Here is a 13,824-nt window from a genome sequence, read left to right on the forward strand (position 1 = left end):
TATTTTATCTCATTTATGGGGTTAATGATCAATTGTTTATCTTCAAGAAAGTGAATAACAGTTTTTAAATGAACCCATTGGAAAGTGACAATATATTTACCGGAAGTATTTGTATAAGTAGGTGCTGGTAAAGCTTTCTTGTGATAATTTCAAAAAGATGTTACATATTTTTGCAACTTTTTTCTGCTAATTCACTGTTCCAGGACTGGGTATACAAACAAGAAAATGATCAAGTACAAGAGTGAATTAGAAAAAGTTGCTGAGCAGCAGCGCCATCTAGACCAGTGGTGTAACCAGCAGCCTAGCGCTGAAAGAGCAGAGCCTGAAGAGTCTGTACTGGAGGACAGTGGAGTGATAGAAGACAGAGATGATGGTATAGAGGTAGACAAGGTTAGTGTGAGGAAGTAACTTATATGAGACAAGTAGCATGCATACAGTCCTGGTACAAGTTGCTGAGAGAAGTTTCTGTCTTGTAAAAACAATAAACTTTAGAATTAAAAATGGCATCAAATGAAAAAGTTTCAAAACAAAACATACCAAATAAAAAATCCGATCCATTTCGAAAGAAAATTTTTGTAATTAATCCATACTAAACTTTTTGGATGCCTCAATTTTCTGTCTCCTTTCCTATTTTTAAAACAAAAATATATTTTGATGAAGTAGTATTTAAATAAAAATAAATTCTTTTATATGTTATAAAACAGCTTGGTCCAGAGAAAGAAGAACTAGAACCATGGCTGGTGACTGAGATGGACAAACTGCTAACTGAGGCCTGGCTGACAGGAGAAGAGGACATCTTCACACAGATCTTCCATCTCATTATGAGTGAGGATGTCACTGGTAAGATATTGGCTTCAAGTGTTCAGGTAAACTAGGGCTAAATTTTGTTAAAATTTAACCACTGTGAATTTTTAACTTGGATGTGTCATGTTAGATAATTTACAGAAGTGCATATTTATATGGGTGTTTTGTAAAATTGCTATGAAAGTGCAGGTATTGCTATAATCATAAGACAAAGTAAACAGCCTTTTATCCAAATACTGGAATACTGAAAATTCTGATATATTTTTATAGATTTATAAATATTCTTATCAAAGTAGTTTCCTCATTGTATGTCACTGTCATTCTGTCTTCCTCAGTGGACTACATGCACTCTGAGACCAGTGCCACCCCACTGATGATAGCTGCAGCCAGGGGCTTCACTTCAGTTGTGGAACAACTCCTGAATCTTGGGGCCAACATTAAAATCAAGGCCTCAAATGGATGGAATGCTCTGAACTGGGCTGAAAAGTTTGAGAGGACTGATGTCATTGAGATTTTGAAAGCCTACATGTGAGCATGGACTTTGTGTGACTTAAGGGATATTTTGATTAATTTGATACATAATAATTTTTTATAAATTTTTTTTCATCATTTCAATTTTCTGTTGCTTACAAACACCTACTGTATTGATCCCAAATCTCCAAAATCTTGTTGATTAAATTTTTAATTAATTTGGCTTTTAATTATTCAGCTTTACTTTCATTATATGCATTCTTTGTATTTGTATTTTTATCCAAAATGGAATTTTAGAGCTGAGAGAATAGATCTCCTCATTAGTTAAGAACTAAAGCTTACACCTATTCCTCACTCAGGACAACCAGTGAGGAGGGTGAGGAGGGAGATGATGAGGATCTTCTCAAGGACTCAGAGATGACAGTAAGTGAGGAGGATAAACAGCTGCTGAACCTTTATCACCACAGCTTTGATGATGACAAGGTGGACACGGACCTCATTCTTGCCTTACTTCATAAGATACAAGACTCACAGGAGGAAGGTGAGTTCTGCATGGAGACTTTTGTCTGGTTGATGGCAGTGAAAGCTGGGTCATTGGTCAATTTTGTATGAAGTTGTTTATGACAGTGTGAGCATAATGTATTGCAATCATTTGAGAAAATTGATGGTTTGAAGAATGTGAGGAATTGGGCTAAATTGTTTTTAACTACTATTATTATTATTATTCTTAGTGTTGTTAATGTATGTATTTTTAAAGCATTTATTTCTGGTTTGATGTGTTAGTGACAGATTGGATTGTTTTTAAATTGGTTATATTGTCATGTGGTATTATGAAAACATGGACCGTTTCATGAAAATATGAATTTGAGAATTTTTTTGTGTGATTTTCAGGTTGTGACACAATTCAGATATGATTTGGTTTTTGGTTGTGAAATGCATGGTACCATTAGGTCAGATTAAGCTTTTAAAATATTTTCTTTTGTCTTTATTATGTTCACTATATCACAAGTATAATCCATGGTATATTCAAATGTAGGATGCAGTGGAAGACTATGTATCAAAGCTATGGCAAAGGCCCTTTCATCAAAGGAAATTTTCTTAAATGATTATTCCATAAAGGTTTTTATGTTATCAGGATTGGTTTTTAAAACAGTTTGTTTCTATGATATGATATAATAACATTTGTATTTGAAAGTTTATAACATGGATTTAAAGCATGCTCTGCTCATGATGACATGGGTTTTATAAATACTGAGGTAAATAATAAGAACTTGGATCAATATATAAGTTTCTTGCTAAAGATTTCTTTTGTAAAATATTATGAAGCATTATGAATCTAAACCTGCTGCACACAGATAGATTTTAAAAATGATAAGCTAGCGTATACATAATTTTTTATATCTAATTTAAAGCTTTTGTATACAAATATTCAAATATATCTTTGCAACAACTATATTTATACACACATCTCAAATATTTCAACAAAGAGATATATATGACGCTGCAGTGAAGAATTGAATTCCATTTCTAACAAATATTTTATGTACAGGCATGGCATGAATTCTTGTAAACAGCTAGAAACAATCTCATTGTTTTGCCAATTGCTGTTTAGTTTGAGCTCCCTCTCAATATAGGATAGAGATTGCAGCTGAAGTTGCTTTGTATGGTTGCCAGTGTTATAATCCCCAAAATGTCTGGATACATTGTATCATGTCTCTGACAATAGAATAGCTCATGAGAACAAAGGGGGAATGATAATAAAAAAATACATAGAGTGGGTGTTAACATGTTGACCTGGCAATCCTGGCTTTTGATGATGACATCATGTCAACTTCAAAAGACTGAAATATTGTTTAACATGACATCATACAAAGAACCAAAGACGATAATCATTGTGTGACATGATCACATTTCTCTTAATTGAAATTGTTCCAGCTGGCATTAACTTCAAAAGTTGACCCAAAACTCTTTGACATAAATCAATTGAACATGCTACATCTCTATCATACATAACAGAGTAGAAATATGAGCAACTTAAGCAAAGTGTGATCTCTTTGATTTGGTCCAACTTACTATGATCATACCCAAAGTCAATTGTATACTTTCTATGACTTTTGCCATACATTATCTCATTGGTTTTTAAGTCTAGTTCACACACAGTTATTGTACAGGTTTCAGTACCCATCCTATTGGTTTTGTTCTAACTCTATCTCACACACAAAGTTGATGTAAAGGTTTTCACAGTTCCAGTCATCCCAGGTCTGGTTCCCTGAGGCTGTGTAGTAGAGGCAGTTCTGGCGTCCAGTGTGGTCATTGGGCTCATGCGGGGTCCAGTAGGTGTAGGTTAGTTTCTGACCTGTTCCAATCCACCTCCAGTCTCCCTCCTTCTCCTTGTCTGTGCCTCCTGTCCAGAACCATGGGCTTGTCCACTTGGCTGAGAATGAAAACAATATAGAATTGTGCAGTGATTGAGAAGAACTATTAAGTGCACAGGTAAAATGAAAGAGAGGTGCTTATATTTAGGTATCACAAGGGTAATACTTAAAATATTATCTTTTGGAAATGTGCAGATACAAAATTGTGTAGTTATACCATTTCCTTCAGGCATGAAAATACTGTTTTTGTTAATGCCATTAAACTTTGTTTAAAACAAGTTAAATGGCATTCATACCTTGATTGTATTTCCTATATGACAAAATAAACTCGTTTTCCTCCTTGGTCTCCACGCCCACCAGGTGGGACTTGGGGTGCAGCCCCTGGCAGTGGGCCTCTGCATTAGGCCAGTTGGCTGTCATGTTCACAAACTTGTAGCAGGACAGGGCATAGCGGAAAAACCCATCTGGACACTCTGGGAGATATAATGAGAATATTGTATTTAAAACAATTGGTCATCGTGACTTGAAGTTTACTAATATTCTTTGCTGTTTTATTCTTGTAAATCAAAGGAGTACTTTTTTGAAAATCTGCAACAAGACCCATTATTAGATTCTATCAAGGGGATGATTCATTGATTTTAGAGGAGGATTATTAGTCATTTGAAAAAAAAATCAGATTTTGTCTTTTCTCGTGTGACAGGAAATGTGAAAAGATAGAAATCTGCCTTCATTTTGTAGAATTATAATTTTATATTGCTGTAGTCTAAACCAAGCTTTTATTTAGCACGAATGTGAGGGAGTCAAGTGACATTGATAAAGAATACTAAAGAAAGTTTTTTAGGTGAAAAGAAATACTGATGTGATGTTTGGTCATATTGTAACATAAATTCAGTAAGATCTTTTTATCGATTGAGAAAACTTGCAGGTGGTTGTCATTGTTTAGAGGGTAGTGAACTGATTTGACAGTGAAATAACATCGGTATGTTTGAGGTGTGTGGTCCTTGAATTCTGTTTGTTGAAGTTAACATGGGAAGTGCTTAAATGTCAGAACTAAGAAATACAGAATCTGATTGAGTCTTGACAGAATTGTCACTTGAACTTTATGATTCTGAATGCTCTTTGATTTTAATTAATATGTCTACTGCTGTGCAGAGAACAATGAAATGGAGAAAAGATTTATAATTTTGAACAAAAGATAAATGACGTGATCACAACAGTGGATGGAATTGAATCTGCAAGTACAAAGGTACACAGCAGCTCACGCGAAGACAAAATGTGACGTGTCGTGCAGTAGTTAGATATTAAAGAGATTGCTACACCGTGCACGCATACGTGTAGGAAATCACGTCGCGGTCATACACAAACATTCATTGTACTGCTGTAAGGTTACATGTGTTGTTACAAGTGTTTTGTCTTTGTAGGAGTAGAGTTAGCATGCAGACTGTGTATTAAACGTGTGTGAAGTGTCCTCTGCATTGTACAGGTGTCACACAGGTGCTGTTATGTCTGGAGCATTGCTAGGAGCTAAATTGAAAATTACAAAAAAGATGATATTTAGGTTCACATCCTGTTTCCTGTATAAATATAACAGTGAAAAGAAAAAAAAAAGAAAGAACACATTTACTCTTGAATCCTATAGAACTTTAAGAAATAGATGAAAATAAATAGCCAGGCAGCTGTTTGGGTAGACAGAGAACCAGTCTAACCAAAACTTACTAAGACCTCAGTTTCATGATATTGCTGAAAGGGATGTTAACTGCATGCCAAGAGTGGTATTTAGTTTGATGTGAAATGTTGTCATATTTTCATGATGGAGTTAAAACCTGTAACATATGCACACCAAGGTGCCCGAAATCCTTTCATCTGGCATACCATACCTAGGCTACCTGAACCTTGTCTCTGACCTTACGTAGCATTTATCATTGGTCATGCAACATCACAATTTATTTTGGATAGTAAATGTGTCCTTTTTCTATATTTGTTAACTGGCAGACTGACTGAGTGAAGAAATTGTGATTGATTACATTTTTTAGATCTACCAGATGTGAACAGTTTGGGGACCTGAACCTTTTAAGTTACTCCAAAGCTATGGAGATATTTGGATGTTGCTATAGCTTTTTTACTTGAAGGAATTTGTAATTGAATAATCCCAAGTAATTTTTTATATATTTGTTATAGTACATTGTCTGCTACAATGTGGGCATCACTTTTAAGAGAGTGGAAACATTTTGCAATTAACATAGCTGAAGTGGAAGCATATTTTCGGTATTATGATGAGAAAAAGAAAAAAAATCGATATTAAAGAGAAAGAAAGAAGAACAAAATCAAGGGACTTAATTATCAATGTAGTATAAGGAAGAAAATGAGTATTTTAGCTTGATTTGCTTATGACCAGTACAGTTCAGATAGACGTATGGGTGGTCACTTAGCTCTTTGACCAGAGATTGAGTAAGTGCAAATGTCATCTGGTATGGTGACATTCTAAAAGCAACTGTCTGCCTTGAGTTTGACTTTGCCTGTGCATGTGGTCATGTACTTGTTGTTAAGCGAAATAAAGAGTAGAATTTGCACTTGGCTATCAATAAACCCTTCAATTGCCTGGTATCAGACATCAAACAACTCCCACCAGTTAACATAAGTGTGCACACTTAACTCTCACTCATTACTGGGTGTTCACACGTGGTCCTGGCACTGTGGCTCACAATCTCCTCTACAAAACTACTTCAACTACTCGAACTTGCTGTTATGGAATTGTGAGTGCTACCACACAAATTGGATAAGCTTGTGTTGTTTTTTAAAATGTGTTCTAAAGGTGGAGCATTGAAAATGAATGTTTGTTAACTAAGTTATAGGAGTATTGAAATGCACTTTTGTTTGAGATAAGCTGAGTGATTTTGAAATATTTGAAACATTTCCACTTTAGATTGATGTCAAATTTTAAGCATAGAGGCCAGCCACAAAGACTTTTTCGCAATAAAACGTTAAAAACTTAAAGTAAATTATTTTCATAGCAATTTGATCACCAGAGTATCGAACTTGCTATGAAAAGTTCTAAATGGTTTGTATGCTTCGTGGAACTTCTTAAGTACACAAGAGCAGTACTTTGTATTTCCTTGTTATGGCTAGTGGTCATGAGAGAGTGAAAGTGATGGTAAGTGGCAGTAAGAAGTTGTCATTCCTATGGGAAGTGTCATAATTATTGCCGACAGCCGGAAATCTCCTCCCTCCTTTAAAAAAAGGAATGTTTTGAAAACACAGACTATTAAAATAAATGAATAAAATATATTTCTGCATTATCAAAATAAGGCACCATTTGTACATTGTAATGTGATGTTTTTTGCTGAAATTGTTTGCTGAGAGATTTCCCATTGTTGCGTGGACAGGTAGTATGGTATTTTTGATGTTTTTATGTTCTGTGCTTACACAGTAATATGGGCTGTTACACAAATTGCGGTGATCCATGTCCATTTTGATTTTTGTGCAGGGTGTCCTATGACTCCATGTCAACACATAGTATTGTTGATTGTGACATTTCATGTGACTCACATTAAAACAGAGGCACAAGGAAGCCTACCCAGAGATTCTTTGCTCATGTACGAAGCTCTTATACATGGTTTACTGACTACTGTGTCTGTGGAGTTTATTACAGCAGTGACTAGCAGTTTGTAGACCATTGTAGTTATGATATAGAGGACATCTAAATAAAATGTTTAAAGTGGAAACCTGATTTTTAATAACTGTGGTAGTATTAAATGGCTTTCTGAAAGCATTAAAACAAAAGATTCGGTCATTCCCCCTACACATTTATAGGATGCTAGTGGTCATGAGAGAGAGCTAGAAGTTTGGGACAAAAAGTGTCGCCTTTAAGTCTGATATTATAAAAGATGTGTTATTAAGAATGGTAATACTGATACCGCACCTTTCTTGGGTTCCACTGGCTGCAGTTCCTGTGGCTTGCTGATCATCCTGAACACAGCATCCTCCACCCACTGCATCCTTGCCTGCAGCGCCTTGGTAGTGTCCTCCTGCGCCACTAGCATCTGCTCCTTATCGTGCAGCTTCCTCATCAGTGTCTTCACCTCCTGGTCCTTTTGTGCCAACTCCTTCATGTCCTTCTCCACACGCTTTTCAAGATGGTGCACCTTCTTGGAGAGGCTGTGGTACTTGGTGTTGGTGTACTCGTGGAGCTCGTCAGTGATGTTTAATGCTTTCTCTTCCAGTTTTTCCAACATTTTCTTCTCCATGTCAGCAGGTTGAGGGGAATCCATGGGTTTGGTAGACACGCGGCCGGTTTGGACGCTGGAGGCCACTTGGGCCTCGGCATAGGTGGTGTCACCAACATCATTCTGCCGCTGCTGTTTTAGTTTCTGGATATTCTGTTGGAATTTTTTCACTCTGTGCAGCTCCCTCTGTAACTTTTTTAGCAGCTCTTCCAGGGTGTGAATTGATTTACCGTATTGATAACTTGTGTGTAAGAGCTGTATCACAGAGCTCTGGACCTCCTCGACAATCAGGCACTGCCTGTCTTTGTAATTATTTATAGTGTCAATGGCATTTTTAGGTTCCCCTGCGATCTCTGCATTTCCATCAGTTTCAAAGAAATTAAACTGTTTGAGCTTGAGGGGCTCTTCTTCTAGATTTATCTTCTGCAAGTCTAGATATGACTGTTGCGAGTCACTGCTGCCTTGGTCTTTTTGTGTGTGGGATAGAAACCTTGAATTTGCTTTGTTTTCATGTTTTGTGTGACTCTTACTGTTGCCATGCCTGGCTGAAGAAAGGTGTAGGCATATGAAGAGTAGCAGACAGATGTTGAAACGCCTCCTGTTCGGAATTGCCATTGTTTTCTGGATGAAATGAATGTGTCACTTTTGAACTATAGTCCAATGTTTAACCTCCTCGGGTGAATCTGGCCTAGCTCATCATCTGTGGCCTCAGCAGCTGAAATATGTAAAGTAAATATAATTAGAATATGATAGAAACGATTAACTTATTCAAAGGACTTTTGATTTTGTGAATTTAAAGAAGAAAAATAACTTAAGTTTTTCATATAGATTTCTTTTTTATGAAAGTTGCATAAATTGAATATTCTTCATGTTTTTAAAGATGCTGTGATCACAGTGCTGCAAATTTGATGGCACAATACTGATAACTGCTATTCATCATGCCATCTTTGTAATAAAATGAAAAGATATAATATACCAGTTCATGTAAAAGTGAAGGGAAACACTTAGGAATTTGTATCTGCTGTCAACTTAATTCTAGGGAAACCTCATAAATTAAAAAAAAAAAACATAAATAAAACTATTAAAAAAGCAAACACTCAGCACAAAAAAAAAAAAAGAATCTACAGACATAAACGCTTAACAATTTCAGCATATTACATGTTGCTTTCTGTAAATAAATGATGCATTCCCTAACAATACTGATGTATGACTTAACAATACATTGCTCTAACAGCAACAGTACCTTGGCTTAAGCAAGCAACTAGTAAAGTTAAGAAACAGCCAAGCTGCCTTCATCAGCAAAAATCTCCCATTTGCGCTACCATTTGCACTAACGCCTATTCCAACACAGCACATGCATGCCGGTTGAGACGAACTTACATGGTGTTGCCTTTGTGTAACTGCAGTACGTGTCTGTCACATAGCAGCGGAAGATAACACATATTTATAAGGAAACTGTGCACCACTGGATTGGATGCCAGTATAACTGAGGTAGGTATGAACCAATTGTCTTTAACCCAGTGACACCGCTTAATGCCGAGAGCAAGAGTAGGGGCAAGTAAGTATCAGATTGTGATTGGGCAATGAATACGATTTATGTTGAAATCATGTAAGATAATGCCATAATAACTGAAGGCGGGCAAAGTGTGTGTAGTCTGGTGTTTAACCCGTGATGTGCTTGATTTGTTTTTGGTTTAAACCTTTTTAATGCCTGGGTTTCCTCATGGTGGATGCCCTTTCTCCACAACTGAATGTCTGGTGTTAAGTTGGCTCTCTTACTCAGGTACAATGCTAATGGTCTGAGTGTCACCTTTCTGGTCCCCCCATTTAGGACAACACATTAAGTATTCTTATTTTGGGAAATGGATAACACTGAAGAACTGGAAAAAAAGTCATAGAATAAAAAAAGACAGCTATAAAATGAATCCAAACCATCCTTTCCTTGTGATGTTTTTCTCAATAGTGTTAAAAAACAGGTCATTTTGTTGATCATCAGAACAGTATTGAGAATGTATATGCTGACAAGAAAAGTATTTTTGTTCTGTCTTAAACATTTTCAAACATATATTGCATTTGGATTTGAAAATGGTCAGTTCTTTGCCCTTATTGACCCTACTGGTGTTCGTGAAATGAAACAAAAGAGGAAGCATGTTTTGTTTAAAGTCCGGTGATTTAAGTGCAACCAGAAGTGAAGGTCACAATAATTTCTGTATGATTTCACTGTCAGTGTCACAGGTTGTAGCCTGAACACACAATGCAAGTTGACATCCTGTGTATTTACAAGCTGGGACTGCTGCTGGGATCTGTCTCTGAGATAACCTCCATGTTGTTGAAGTTTTCTTTTGGTGACATACAATCCACAATACTTACGGTGACTCTGAGATACATAAACAGTTCATTATGTAAATCTGAAAGTGAAGTAAAGCTAAACTGATCTGCAAATGACTTTGGCTGGTTGATTAATTATTTAATGAATTTTGGTTTCTTTTTTTCCTCTCTCTCTCTCTCTCTCTCTCTCTCTCTCTCTCTCTCTCTTTTTTTTCTTAAGAACTGATGGCCTCATGGTTAAATTACTTGTTATAGTGGAGAAAAGGATTTGAAGAACATTTTGATTTGAAACTTGCTGCCAAAGGTTGTTTAAAAAGGTAAATGTTTTTATTGCAATTCTTTGTAGGTATAAACAGGACATTGAAAAAGGCTCAATTCATGAAAAAATGTTTTATGCAGTTATTTGGTTTTTAGATTCAAGGTCACATATGAAGTTGTAGAGCGAGCTATAAACTATTAAAAGTAAAGCATTAATCAAAGGATCTTGAACTTGGAGCAAGTGGGCAAAAAGGAATGTTCAATTAAGCCCATTATTTTCTCACTCAGAGTCAACTCCAATTACACAAACTTGTGAAAGGCAAGAAGAGATTGTGCCATTACTTTGAAATAATCACCAAACATGAGCACTTATCCATATCTTTCCCAATGTCTGTCACAAGAGAAGTATTTCCTTTAAATCCTGGGCGTAACTTACGTGCATTCTTGCATGCATAAGTTATATATTCTGTCATGTTGTTGACTGTCCTGTATCACAGGCCTTTGTCTTATCATGCTTACAGTTTCTTTTTACTAGCACAATTTTTAATGTATTCGTCATTTCTGACTAATCAATGTTTTTTTTCTGATTGGCTGGGTTACTGAATGAAGAATACACCCTATACATAATTATGTTTATTATTATTATTATTATTTTTTTTTTTTTTGCTCTGACAATTTTCATTGGGCACCAAATTTAGCAGCTCAGGAGATCAATCAGCCATCAGAAAAGAAGTTAACAAAGCTGAATTAAACCGATGTCTTATAGTTTATAATGATTTCCAGTGAACAAAAAACTTACTGAATTTTAAGTGTCTGTTCTGTCTTATTCTGGTGTGGTCATATCTCTAAGCTGTATCATATGTCTCTTTATTTTTTATCTATTAAATCTTTGAAAAGAGAATCCCAATATCTAGACAAAAAAAGAAGAGAAAAGAAAATGTTAAAAAGTATAAAGAGGAATAGAAACAGATGAAAGAATAATGATATATAAGTGCTTTCAATTTTGTCAGTATAAAAAAATAGATGAGCCATATCAGTGTATGGAGTATTGCTGAACTGATTGCTGTGAGCTAGAGGGAGGTCAGTGACGCCCTCACATATCATAACCAGTAAGTCTGACCTAATTTATTTTGTGTTCCAGCAGTCAGTTACCTAATATTATTATATCACTGATAACTATGGTGCAAAAGATAAAATACAACTAGATAGAAGGAAGGGATTCAGACTTTTTATCTTGCTACCAATGTGCAGAGAGTGCAAAGATTTTGAGAATAACTTTTCCACTGAAGGGACAGTTGATAGAAACTCAATCACTTCTCCTGAGCCTAGCTGATAGGGGACAAGAAGTTTATCTGGTTACTGGTGAGCATGTTGCTGTTAAACCGCTGGAGGTTGTGGTGGACAGCAAGGTACAAATACTGGCTTTCAAAACTCGGTCTGCAGATGCCATGAAGTTTGAAAAACCAGAGACACAAAAAATAGATTGCTGGCCTGTTTCAATGACCCCATTGAGAAAATGATCCCGCGCAAACAGGCAAAATATGTAGAAAAGACAAGAGAAATTGTTTTTACAGAGTTTATAGAAGCCATGTTGAGGGATACAAAATTTCACAAAAGAATTGAAGATCTGAGAGTGGACATGGTCATTTTGCACAACTGTGGTTCGTTCTTCCCAACAGCATATCTGCTTCCTTACAAACAGAGTCTGTGCTATATCACTACATCCTTTTTTCCTATACCAATATCTGGGATACTGCTTCTTCCTTCAGTGATACCACATCCACTCAGCCCATTCTCAGATGAGATGACATTCCTACAACGTACAACAAATCTACTGATGTTTAAAATTGCTTGCTAAAATTCCTAACAAATACTACACTGCATATTTACTAGGAAAAGCAATTACAAGTTCAAGTGAGTAAATGGCTCTGTCTGAATTATTTGCCGTGACAGGGAAACAATATCCTGAACTATCCCCCCCATAACAGTGCCTAATGTCATTCTTGCTGGGGGAGTGAATACCAGACCTGGAAAGCCTCTGAACAGAGAACTGCAGTCTTTCATGGATAGTCATGAAGAAGGTGTCATTGTCACCTTTGGGTCATGGGCTACCGATTTTCCTACCCACATCACTGACAAGATGCTGGAAGCTTTTGCACAAGATAAGTGTGGAGTCATCTGGAGAGTTACCAGCACCAAGCCTGATCAGGTTCCTTTACTTGTGGAACTTTTACCATGGATTCCATAGAATAATGTCTTGGCTCGTCCCAATATATAAACATAAATATAATACAAAGCTGTTCCTAAGCCACTGTGGCAATGGAGGGTCACATGAAGCTCTTTACCATGGCATTCCAATACTTGGGTTCCCTCTTTTTGTAGATCAAGTTTTCAATGGCAGCAGAGCTCATAACAAGGGAATAGCAAAATTATGAATATTTTAGATTTCACTTATACTGAACTGATAAATAATATCAAGGATGTGATTGAGAACAGTATTTATATTACGATGATCACAAAGAAGTTATCTGGCATTTATCGTAATCAGCCTATGACTTCACAACAACTGTTCACCTCCTGGATTGAGCTGCATTATCCTGGAACACGTATGCCATGGTATCAATACTACCTTGTGGATGTGGCCATCTTTGTTTTGTGTATCATTGATAATTTATATTACTTGCTTTGTCTTTGTAAACTGCGCTGTACAAAGGGAAAAAAGTACCTAACAAGATTAAAACATGATAATTCAAGGAAGCCTTTACCAGAAAAAAGAAAATCTTATCCTTTGTCCTCATTTGTTTGTAAGCAAATCTGGTTCTCCCCCCCCCCCCCCCCAAAAAAAAAAAAAAAAAAAAATTAAGTAATATATTTCAGGGTATATAACCTGAAGTGAACCTGCTACGCCATGCATAAAATTTCCTTGAAACCCAACTTACAATACTCCCATTGGATTACTAGACTAAATAACCTAGGCCCGTAGCCAGCAACTTCAAAAGGGGGGATCTTTTTCTGAAAAAGTGGACCTTTTTTCCATAAAAACTTTATGAACCTAGATCAAATTTTACCCAGAGTGGGCCTTTTCCCACCACAAGGGGCGGTCCTTTCGAACCCCCGAACCCCCCCTAGCCTGTAACCAGTTATATGCAAAAAGGTTTTTGTTGTTTTATTATTCCTACTAGCTGAGATTACTAATTATTATCAGTATGTTAAGATTTCCTTATTTTGTACTTGGTTTTATATTATTTACAATATTCAAAATGAATATAATGTTTATTTTTACATTTGTGTGTACACTTAGTGGCAGTAACCGTATTTCAAAATGACTCAGTTTTGTGAAAATTAATAAACTATAAAATCTACCT

General features: G+C 36.1%; 2 protein-coding genes across 7 annotated transcripts in view; one reads left to right on the plus strand and one right to left on the minus strand.

Moving 5' to 3' along the window:
• LOC106171136 (3'-5' RNA helicase YTHDC2) overlaps positions 1 to 13,824 on the plus strand; it is an 80,136-nt gene that overhangs the window by 4,785 nt on the left and 61,527 nt on the right. Inside the window, exons 10-13 of the mRNA XM_086999737.1 lie at positions 204 to 390; positions 705 to 840; positions 1,140 to 1,332; positions 1,635 to 1,816. Coding sequence (XP_086855863.1) covers positions 204 to 390; positions 705 to 840; positions 1,140 to 1,332; positions 1,635 to 1,816 — 698 coding nt within the window. The remainder of the gene's footprint in view (positions 1 to 203; positions 391 to 704; positions 841 to 1,139; positions 1,333 to 1,634; positions 1,817 to 13,824) is intronic.
• Positions 2,246 to 13,824, minus strand: part of LOC106171158 (uncharacterized) — a 34,475-nt gene continuing 22,896 nt past the window's right edge. For 5 of the 6 annotated variants that reach the window (XM_013551324.2, XM_013551325.2, XM_013551326.2 and 2 more), the window contains exons 2-4: positions 7,570 to 8,588; positions 3,947 to 4,123; positions 2,246 to 3,709 (exon numbers count right to left, since the gene is read on the minus strand). In XM_013551324.2, coding sequence (XP_013406778.2) covers positions 3,462 to 3,709; positions 3,947 to 4,123; positions 7,570 to 8,488 — 1,344 coding nt within the window. In that variant the 5' untranslated portion in view covers positions 8,489 to 8,588 and the 3' untranslated portion in view covers positions 2,246 to 3,461. Of the gene's footprint in view, positions 3,710 to 3,946; positions 4,124 to 7,569; positions 8,589 to 9,253; positions 9,385 to 13,824 lie in introns of those variants that run through there. The other variant, XM_013551323.2, reaches the window with a different exon arrangement.

The sequence above is a fragment of the Lingula anatina genome, chromosome 1 (assembly GCF_051362555.1).
Source record: "Lingula anatina isolate TDL-2025a chromosome 1, LinAna3.0, whole genome shotgun sequence".
Lineage (NCBI taxonomy): Eukaryota > Metazoa > Brachiopoda > Lingulata > Lingulida > Lingulidae > Lingula > Lingula anatina.